Here is a 10,113-nt window from a genome sequence, read left to right as displayed (position 1 = left end):
GACGGCGGGCGGGCGGGTGCGGAGGCCTCAGCCGCGGGACCGGATCGCTGTGGCTCGGGCGGCGCCTCCCTGCGGCGGCCCGGCCCCGCTCGGCCCCGCCGGGGCGATGCTCCCCGAGGCCGCAGGATGAGCGAGGTGAGCGCGGGGACCCCCAGCAACCCCTGCCTGGCGCGCACTCACGGGGACCTGGCAGCTGCGGCCTCCGTTCCCCGGGGCTGTGTGACCTTGGGCGGCCCCCGAACCCTCTCTGGGCCGAAGCCGAGAGGCCAGCGGGGGCTGTCGGAGGCCCTTCCGAGTCCCGGCCCCGCACGCACCCGGCCTGCGGCGCTGGGGAGGCTCCTTGGAGGAGGCGGGGCCTGGCTCCGGCACCCCCGGGGCTGCCCCTGGCTCTTGCGATCCGCAGCGCGGCTCAGGTCGGCCTGGCTCTGCCACGCACTGCTCTGCGACCTTGAGCGAGCCCTTACCCTCTCTGCTCCTCAGTTTCCTCATCTGTAAAATGGAGATAAAATCACTAACACTCAGCCCTGGGCAGGGGCATTGCGGTTACTGTTACTGCTGTTATGTCGTTGTTATAATGACACAGTCCTTAGGGAAGGGGAGCTGACGGAGTACCCGGGACTTTCGCAGAGCAGGTGGGCCGTGTACCAGCCCTGAGCGATGGCCCTAACCATTCCTGCAGTTGGGACCCGGATTCCTGGACAGGTCCTGCCTGTCCACTGTGAGTCCACGCCTGTGGGCTGCATCTCTAGGGCTCTGCTTTGCACCTACCATGGGGGGCAATAAGGATGCATGTGTGCCTGCCAGGGAGGGAGGATTCAGCCAAGTCCCCCATCACCCCCCTCCCAGAGGGAAATAGCAAACACTTACAGATACTAAGTCATTCATACAAATTATCTCATTAGGTCCTGCAAGGAAGGTACTATTATTGTACCCATTTCACAGACGAGGAAACTGAGGTACAGTGAAGTTTCTCACAGCCAGCACACAAAACCGGGCATCTGGCCTGAGATGACAGGCGAGTTGCAGGTGGTCAGCGGCTTAGTCTGTACTGAGTGCTTCTTGGGTCCTCACAGCAGTCCTGTGTCCCTGCCCACCCACAGTGACTCGGCTGGCCCGGGCATGGCGGACCCCGTGGCGGGCATCGCGGGCTCGGCAGCCAAGAGCGTGCGGCCGTTCCGCTCGAGTGAGGCCTACGTGGAGGCCATGAAAGAGGACCTGGCCGAGTGGCTCAACGCCTTGTATGGCCTGGGTCTGCCCAGCGGTGGTGATGGCTTCCTGACGGGGCTGGCCACGGGCACCACCCTGTGCCAACATGCCAATGCTGTCACCGAGGCCGCCCGCGCTTTGGCCGCTGCCCGTCCAGCCCGCGGGGTGGCCTTCCAGGCGCACAGTGTGGCGCCTGGCTCTTTCATGGCCCGCGACAACGTGGCCACGTTCATCGGCTGGTGCCGAACAGAGCTGGGCGTGCCTGAAGTGCTCATGTTTGAGACGGAGGACCTGGTGCTGCGAAAGAACGAGAAAAGCGTGGTGCTGTGCCTGCTAGAGGTGGCGCGGCGTGGGGCCCGCCTCGGCCTGCTCGCCCCTCGCCTTGTGCAGTTTGAACAGGAGATCGAGCGGGAGCTACGTGCTGCACCCCCGGCCCCCCATGCCCCCACGGCCGAGGAGGATGCCCCCGAAACTGCCACCACAGCAGGGGCTCCCGCCCGCGGGCCCCGCATGACACCCAGCGACCTGCGCAACCTCGACGAGCTGGTGAGTCCGCCAACGAGGGCGCGCGCCCATGGCCCTGCCTTACGCCCCCACCGCGTGCCAGGGACGGGACAGCCTGTCCCATGGGGTGGTGCACGTGTTGAGCATCAAGTGTATACCTGGCCCCGAGGAGATGGGCACCACCCAGAGAGGGAGAAGTGCTGGGTGAGGGCACACGGCCCCGCTGGGCCAGGGATAAAATCTGAACTGCACTGCATGATCTCCCCGCTTCCTTTGGGGGCTCCCCGTGCACCAGAGGAGTGCTGTATGCTCCCTCATCCGGGGGGCCGCATGATTTGACCCCTTCTGTATGTACTCGAGGGCTAGACAGTTGCATCCACATCACAGAGCTCGAGGTTTGAGTGGGTGCCTGTGACGCTTGGCTCTGAGCAAGATGCCGGGCACCCAGTAGGCTCTCGGTGAGTGCCGGGGAAGCTCCCCAGGGCTCTACAGGCCCCCCCACTCCCCCCTGCAGCCCTGCGCACATCACCGATCTGGGAAGCCAGGCCCAGAGCTGCTGCTAGGAGCCAGAAGTCCTCTTAGGAGGACTGTGAGCACAAGAGGTGCCAGACCGTACCCCCAGCTCCCTCCTCCTCTTCTCGGGACCTAGGTATCCCTGACGCCCCCGCAGCCTGGCCAAGAGTTTCCTTCTTATCAGGAGGTTAGGACTATGATGTGCCTATCCCAGAGGGGGTAGCCGGTTGGCCATGGGCAGAGGCTGCCGCCCCACCCCTGTCTTGGGCCAGGGTCACCCGAGGCTCCACCTGCTCATTTCCTCGGGCTCCGCTGTGGGCTGGGAGGCGGGCAGGGCCGCCCACATAGCCAGCCTGGCAGCTCCCGGCCTTGGCGGGGCATGTGGGCAGATGTGTGCTTGCTGGGCGTGTGGCGCGTGTGTGTGTGTGTGTGTGTGTGTGCACACCCACCCTACACGTCTGCGGCACCGACGTGGTGTGGGTCCCCCGCACTCGTGTCCCATGGCCTGCCTCCTCCCAGGACCTGGCCTCCCTGTGGGGCCTCAGCCTCTGTGAAGTAGGTGAAGGGGGAATGAGGACGGCTTCCAGGACTGCCCCAGGCTCTGGGGCTGGAGGGATGCGCCTCACTGGGGTCCCAAGCCCCGACCTGACCACAGCGCCACCATCCTTTCCTGGTCAGCTCCCTGACCTCTGACAGCCAAAGGGGAAGGGGAGCTGGGGAAAGGTCAAGTGTAGAGCCCGCACCCAAGGCTGGGGCAACGCAATCCGGGCCCCGTTTCCCCGGAAGGACCTGCTTCCTCCTGAGCCTCGAGCTGCTGACATCAGGCCCCAGGAGGAGGGACTGGATCCCTGACCACCAGTCTCTCCTGTCTGACCTCAGGTGAGGGAGATCCTGGGCTACTGCACCTGCCCAGACCAGTTTCCCATGATCAAAGTCTCAGAGGGGAAGTACCGCGTGGGAGACTCCAGTCTCCTCATCTTTGTGCGGGTAAGAGCTCGGGGCTGCCCTGCAGGCCCATGGGGGGCTGCCGGGCCCATCCGACAGGCCGTGACCTGCCCACGCTGGGCTCCCACAGGTGCTGAGAAGCCACGTGATGGTGCGCGTGGGTGGCGGCTGGGACACTCTGGAGCACTATCTGGACAAGCATGACCCGTGCCGCTGCTCGTCCTCGGGTCAGTGCCTATGGCGGGGGCGGGGGGGGGGCTGGGCGGGCAGAGCGCTCGTGTCTGTGGCACCACCCTTCACCTGCCACCTGTTCTCTCACCCCCCGCAGCCCACCGCCCGCCCCAGCCCAGGGCTCGCACCTTCTCCCCACAGCGGGTGTCGCCCACCCCCAGCCCTCGGGCTGGCAGCCCAGCCCCTGGGGGCGAGCGACGGAGCTCTCGGCCAGAAGTGACTCCCATTAGCCTACGCACCTCAAAGGAGGGAACAGAGACCCCCCTCAGGTGAGAGGCAGGACGGCCAAGGGGTGGTGGGGGGTGGTGAGGGGTCCCGAGGGTGGTGGGGGGGTGCGTCCGCCCTGGCCTGGATGACGAAGGAGCCTGTGCTCCAGAGTGACTCACACCCTGGGAAAAGTTCCCGTGGGTGGGGGCAGGCCTGGCTTCCTATCTCCATGGCAACCCAAGCAGCCGAACAACACAGCTGGGGCAGGCCCTGGGGGCTGGGTGGCGGCCAGTCCTACCCGCTTCCCTCTGGCCTGCCCAGGAAGCCGGAGGCCTGGGGAGGGGGAGCTCGGAGCCTGGCTTCTTCCGCTGCCTTGGGGTGGGGGGTGGCCCCGGCTGCCGGAAGCTGCTGCCGAGTCCCTCACTTCTCTCTGGAAGTCCCCAGGAGGACCGAAGCCCTTGACAGCCCCCACCTCCACCCACCACCACCACCACCACAGGTGTCTTCCCCGCCCCCAACCACTTGGCTGCTTGTTCCTTCCTCTCCCGGCCCTTTCTGCATGTCAGTCCTGTCTCTGGATGCCCCATCTCTCTCTCTCTCTCTCTCTCTCTCTCTCTCTCTCTCTCTCTCTCGTTCCCCTGCCCCAGGGCCCGGGACCAGCTGCCCCCCCACCCCCGCTCCCGCCGCTACTCCGGGGACAGCGACTCCTCAGCGTCCTCAGCCCAGAGCGGCCCCCTTGGTGTCCGCGGTGAAGACTCAGGCACCGGCCCCCGGAGGGAGCGGCCCAGCCGGCGGCTGACCACAGGCACCCCGGCCTCCCCGAGACGGCCCCCCGCCCCGCGCAGCCAGTCCAGAGACCGACTGGATCGGGGGCGGCCCCGTGGGGCCCCAGGAGGCAGGGCAGCCCAGCTGTCGGCCCCCAGCCCCGCCCGGCGGGCCCGGAGCCAGAGCCGCGAGGAGCAGACCACGCTGCTGGTGCGCAGGGACCGAGACGGGCAGCACTCGTGGGTGCCCCGGGGCAGGGCCAGCGGGGGCTCGGGCAGGAGCAGCCCCCAGACTGCCCGGGCTCGCAGCCCTGCGGCGCCCCGGCCTCTCCGGGTCTCCAGCCCCAGCCCAGAGGCGGGCGCCACACCGGCCAGTGCCTTCCGCACCCCGCTGCAGCTTGACCCGAAGCAGGAGCAGCAGCTGTTCCGGCGCTTGGAAGAGGAGTTCCTGGCCAATGCCCGAGCCCTCGAGGCCGCCGCTGGCGGGAGCCCCGCAGGCCCAGCCTCTGACCCAGCGCGGGCCCCGGACCCCTCAGCTCCTGACTCGGCCTACTGTTCCTCCAGCAGCTCCTCTTCATCCCTCAGCGTCCTGGGTGGCAAGTGTGGCCAATCTGGGGACCCTGGCCGGATGGCCAACGGGCTGCCCGGGCCCCGAGGCCCAGTCCTGTCCAGCTCTTCTGATGAAGGCAGCCCCTGCCCTGGTGTGGGGGGCCCACCAGACGCACCTGGAAGCCCCCCGGCTGGCCTGGAGCTCCCAAGGACCTGGGCACGGGGCCGGATGGACACACAGCCAGACCGAAAACCCTCACGCATCCCCACGCCTCGGGGCCCTCGACGTCCATCTGGACCCACAGAGCCTGGGTCCTGGCATGCCCTGCACTCTGTGAGCCCAAGGGCAGAGCCGGATTCCTGGATGTGATGAAACAGCCCAGCTGCCCCCTCCCCACCCCAGGCCCACATTCCTTCTCTTCCTTTTCCTTCGTGGCCTTAACCCCTCTGCATCAGGGAGTCCCCCCACCCCTGTCTCTCGGGTACCAGACCTCATGGGACCAGACCCCTTGGGACCACATGGCACAATGGGACCTCTGTCGTACATTCCGGTTGGGGGATGAGCGTTGCTATTTAATTACTAATATTATTGAATGCCTTAGAGGAGGCCAATGAGGACCCCTCCTGAGGTCCTGTGGCCATGCAGAGCCTGACAGTAAAGTATTGTTCCAGCCACTTGTGTCTGCTTCTTGGGGTCATCACACCTTTTGGGGAACGCTTATTACATGTTGGGATTCAGGCATTAGGTGCCAGGGAGCAATGCCTGGCAGCTCTGACTTTGAAGCCTGAGACCCTGCAGCCCATCCGAGAAATGCGAGGTGCGCTTGCATTGTTTTCCCCTTTATTACCTCCCGAGAGGTGTGACTTAAGAGTTTGTCCAGTGAAGCCGCAGGAGCAACCTGAGAGCTTCCAATCAGAATAGCCAAGTCCAATGGGATTGTAACCCAATGAGGTCCCAGAAAGGACTGCTCGAGCCCAATGTAGCTTGGGGCCTGGCTAGGTCCAATGAGGCTCAAAGAGAGTCCTGTCGCCCAGGAGACTGACTCGGAGGTTTCCTCATCCAATCAGGGAGGAGACTTTGTCCTGTCCAATCCGAGAGAAGTTGGGCAATTTCGTCCAATCCAGGTACCCGGTTGTTCCAATCAAACCACCCTCCCCCCACCATCGGCGTCGTCGTCCAGTTCAGTCACATGAGGCTGCAGCGCGCCGGGTGCAGCGCCCCCTGCAGGCGCAGGGCCGGGTGCGCAGGGCGCGCGCGCACCAAAGCGCAACGCAGCAGCTCGCGGAAAAGACGCAGCACGTGCCAATTGTACTTGGCGGAGCACTCGAGGTAGCCGCAGCGCCAGCCCCTGCGCACCAGGGCGGCCAGCGCGCGCCGAGGCCCGAAGCGCAGCCGCTGCCGGTCCCGCTTGTTGCCTACCACGAGGATGGGAGCCTCGGGTGCGCCCGCCGGCCTGTGGGCCAAATGAGGACGCGGGCTGCCGTGCCGGACACCCCACGGCCCGAGACCCCTCCCCCCCGTGGGTATATACACTCCTGTGGCCAAAGACACCCCCCCCCCAAGGAAATACCAGACCCGAGGGGCCCAAAGACCGCATAGCTGGCAGGCCCGAGACCCGGCCAGGACTGGGGAAGAACCCACCCACTGCCCTTGGGCAAAGGCCCAGCCAGTCTGGCAAAAGCTCCCCTCCTCTGCCCACACACACCTGTGGCCGCGTCCCCACCTGGTCTCCGAGATGCGCTGCCGAAGCGCCTTCACGTAGTCGAAACTGTCCGGGCTGCAGATGTCATAGACGAGCACGAAGGCGTCCGTGTCCTGCAAGCTCCAGTCCTTGGGGTCCGGCCACTCCTGGGGCGGGAGGCCAGAGTTTGCCAGAAGACCCTTTCTCACTCTCTGACTGCCAAACCCTCTGAAGGGTCTTGACGCTAAACCCACAGTTCATCCTCAGGCCCCGGCCGTCCCCACCCCCTGTGCGCCATCTCCCCCCAACAAGCTCCCTAGGCCCTTACGGTCTTCACGGTGGCCAGGGTAAAAATTTCTAACCCGGGCCTGAAACCAGTCAGCTACCAGCCCTCCTCACTCTCGGCCTCCTCTCTGCCCACCCCCTAGCTTCCTCCTTCCAGCTTTCCAAAGCTCGGCTTGGGGCTGGCCCCTTGGGCCCTCCCTCCCTATTTACTACAGCTGCCTCTAAAGCCCTGGGCTCCCTATTCCCCAGGCCCTCGGAGACCATGGATTATGGACAGCTGTACACATTCGGGCCTCCCCCGCTAAGCACATGCTGTTCCTTCCACCTGGCAGGCTTCTGCCACTTCTTTTAATCAAAACTTCACTCATCCTTCCAGGGTCAGCCCCAACGTCACCCCCTCCAGGAAGCCCTGCTTAATTCTGCATGCTCTTTCCTCTTCACCTCTCGGAGGCATCCAGCTCCAAGAATTCAAAGTCCGTCCTGGACTTCGCACAAATTGCTAAACGAGTCACAGGAATAAGGGAGCAGAGAATGACCGCCCTAGAAAGTACACCTGTGTCTGGCCCCATCCTCCCCCCACTGAGGCTCTGCCTAAGGCCCCAAACATAGAGTGCTCACCCTCAGGGAGACACAACCATGCTTGCCGTGCACTGATCCAGAGCCACCAGCGGAGGCAGGCAAATATACGGGCACTTTAGGCGAGTGAGAAAAAGCCGCTTTTCAAAATCGCAGGGCCTCGGGCCTGATCTTGGGCAGCTCCAGGCCGTCAAGAAGGAGAGAGACACACACAAACCCCCCAGGACACGTTCATCCTTCAATCCATGAACACAGTTGGGCACCCCGGGGCTGTCCAGGCAGACACGCACGTGTGCACCGAGCACCCGTCACGCATACACACACGCTGTTACACGCCCCTGCCCGCCCCTCGAGCCGCTACCTCTGGACCCCCGGGGTTCTGACCCGGACGAGCGCCGTCGCCGTCGCGGATGCTCAGGTCGTAGACCGCGCCGTCGAGCAGCACCGCGGGCCGGTAGAGGCGTGGCCCGTCCGTGGGCCGGTGGCGTTCGGGATAGTCACCGAACAGGAACTGGCGGATGATGGCCGTCTTGCCCACGCCCGGGGCGCCCAGCACGGCCACCCGCAGGCTGCCCCCCATGGCCCGCGCGCCCTGCCGCGCCCAGCGCTGGAAAGCCTCATGGGCCAGCGGCGCGCCGTGAGCCCCGCGTGCCCTGCCCGGTGCGCTCGGGCCCCGCGCTCCTCATCGCCGCCCGGAGCACCCTGGGCCGGGAGAGGCCGGGCCAGAGGACTGAGCGGGCGGTGGTCGGAGGGCAGACAGACAGCCGAGCAGGCCGACGGAGGACGCGCGAGCAGCTCCGGCAGGTGCCGAAGCTCGGGAGAGAACAGACCCCGCGCGCCGTGCAGACACCGCCTCCGCCCCGCAGCGCGGCTGGAGGCGCCGCCGGCAGCGCGAGCACCGAGGTCCGACCTCCTGGCCGCGCGGGTCCCGCAGCGGATCGGGGCGCGGGGCCGGCGCTGCCCCTCGGTGCTTCCGTCCCCCCGTCCTTCTGTCGCTCCGGCGCCCTGAGTCGCCGCCCCAGCCAGCGGCGCGAGCGAGCGGAGCTTCCCGGAGGCGGCGATGAGGTAACCGCCGGCCCGCCCCTCCCCACCTCCCCCCTACCCGCCCGGGACGCTCCTCCCGGCAAGGGTCGCGGGAAGGTGACTGGGGCGCAGGGAGCCGGGGGAGGGATCCAGCCCCCTCCGTGTCCCGCGCTCCTCTCACCCGCTCCAAAATAGAAGTCCCTTCCCGCCCACGTCCGCGTCCGCTCCTCCAAACACCGCTCCCGCAAGCTGGCTCCAGACAATCCCAGCCCGCTGGAGCCAGGCCGCCCGGGTCGGATCTACAGCCCCAGCTGTGTGACCTTGGGCGAGTCTCCGCGCTGCGCCGGCTCTCTGCTCCGCAGCCATCAGACGCAGGCACCTTGCTTGAGATCCTACTACGTGCTGGGCCCTTTACTAAGCTGTTGCCTAGTGATCACTCAATCTACAGCCTTATCCTGGTTATCTCCGTTTGAGAGAGGAAAACAGGCCCGGGAGGGGGCTCTCCAAAGTTGGGGGGCAGTGGGTGGCCCCTGACGCACAGCCTGTGGTCTCCTCTGAGGAGCCCTCCCACTTTTGTCCTGCACACAGAGGTGAATGTCCAGCATGAAACAATATATCAGGTGGCCGTCATACAGGTGGGGCTGGACAGAGTGTGCTGAGTCTGGTACACACTGGGTCACAGAAGCTCAGCCCCGAAGCCCTGTCCCAACAAGGCTGAAAGATCCAGAAATTGGTCAGCATCACCTCTGTCACTGCTAAGGCCAAGTTTTCTCCACCTGTAGCCTGTAGCTTCCCTCGAAGCCCAAATTCCCCCCTCCCTGGAGCTAGTGAGAAGCTCCTTCACCATTACAGCTTGGAAAGTCTGGGTTTGTCCAGCCCCCAACCTCTGATTCTGCTTGCCTCCTCCCTGCAGAGGGGGGCTCTCCCGTTTCTCTGACCAGATGCACAGGTACAGACACCTCTGTTTCTGCACTGACCAAGGTTTTCACTTGGGTGTCTCTTCAACAAGCATTCCCAGTCTTAAAGCTCACCGGAGAGGCAGGGAGGGAAAGAGGGAAAAATCCTACCTTAGGAGAGTAGGTTCTAGAACACATGGGATCCAGGAATTGTAGGAGCGTAGAGTGGGAAGTGGAGGAGAGATGGGAGCTTAACCCTGAAGTGAGGAGAGGGTGCATCCTCCAGGGAAGCAGGTGATGGCAACAGAAGGTTGTGTACTGGTTGTGTTTTCATCTTCCCATACTGGGTCTGCTTTCACTCTTCTCCTCAGCCACTAGGGAGCTCAGAGCCAGACTTGTGGCTACCTCTGGCAGGTGTTCCAGGTCTTCAAGCCCAGTGAGTGGGGGACTACTGGCTTCATCTTCCTTTCCTGCCATGATTCTTTCCCTTCACCCAACTTCCCCACTCTATAACATTTCAGACTTACGGGTTTTGTGAGCTGCCTCAATTCCTTTGGCGAACAAGGCTGAGCATAAATAAACTAAGCTCGCCTTCCGTTTTGGCATTCAGGAGGGTGCGGGGCTGACATCAGGACGGTCTTCCTTAAGGCCCTGGGTGGGACCTGCATCTCTGACTAGAGCACCCTCTCTTCTCGCTCCTTGGGAACAAGACCACCCTTGGGAGCTAGTTCT

At 64.6% G+C, this 10,113-nt stretch overlaps 2 protein-coding genes across 8 annotated transcripts; one reads left to right on the top strand and one right to left on the bottom strand.

The window, feature by feature from the left end:
• Window positions 1-5,594, top strand: GAS2L1 (growth arrest specific 2 like 1). 4 transcript variants are annotated; one of them, XM_036123113.2, is made up of 7 exons: window positions 1-135; window positions 584-718; window positions 903-1,752; window positions 3,103-3,210; window positions 3,299-3,395; window positions 3,497-3,668; window positions 4,254-5,594. In XM_036123113.2, exons 3-7 carry the CDS (start codon window positions 1,009-1,011, stop codon window positions 5,287-5,289), a joined length of 2,157 nt encoding a protein of 718 aa, XP_035979006.2. In that variant the 5' UTR covers window positions 1-135; window positions 584-718; window positions 903-1,008; the 3' UTR covers window positions 5,290-5,594. The 4 variants fall into 4 exon arrangements, with proteins under 4 accessions (XP_035979006.2, XP_035979009.2, XP_035979008.2 ...); XM_036123116.2 differs by lacking the exon at window positions 584-718 and having other exon boundaries at window positions 1,101-1,752; XM_036123115.2 differs by lacking the exon at window positions 584-718.
• A 149-nt stretch (window positions 5,595-5,743) lies between these two features.
• On the bottom strand, window positions 5,744-8,492 carry RASL10A (RAS like family 10 member A). 4 transcript variants are annotated; one of them, XM_036123117.2, is made up of 4 exons: window positions 7,847-8,492; window positions 7,505-7,578; window positions 6,626-6,768; window positions 5,744-6,373 (listed from the first exon to the last, which is right to left on the bottom strand). In XM_036123117.2, the coding sequence occupies exons 1-4, from the start codon at window positions 8,040-8,042 to the stop codon at window positions 6,106-6,108; spliced, it is 681 nt and encodes a 226-aa protein (XP_035979010.1). In that variant the 5' UTR covers window positions 8,043-8,492; the 3' UTR covers window positions 5,744-6,105. The 4 variants fall into 4 exon arrangements, with proteins under 4 accessions (XP_035979010.1, XP_035979011.1, XP_035979012.1 ...); XM_036123118.2 differs by having other exon boundaries at window positions 6,644-6,768; window positions 7,847-8,477; XM_036123119.2 differs by lacking the exon at window positions 7,505-7,578 and having other exon boundaries at window positions 7,824-8,474.
• Between the last annotated feature and the right edge of the window lie 1,621 nt (window positions 8,493-10,113).

The sequence above is a fragment of the Halichoerus grypus genome, chromosome 13 (assembly GCF_964656455.1).
Source record: "Halichoerus grypus chromosome 13, mHalGry1.hap1.1, whole genome shotgun sequence".
NCBI lineage: Eukaryota > Metazoa > Chordata > Mammalia > Carnivora > Phocidae > Halichoerus > Halichoerus grypus.
This window is presented reverse-complemented; position numbering and strand designations above follow the sequence as displayed.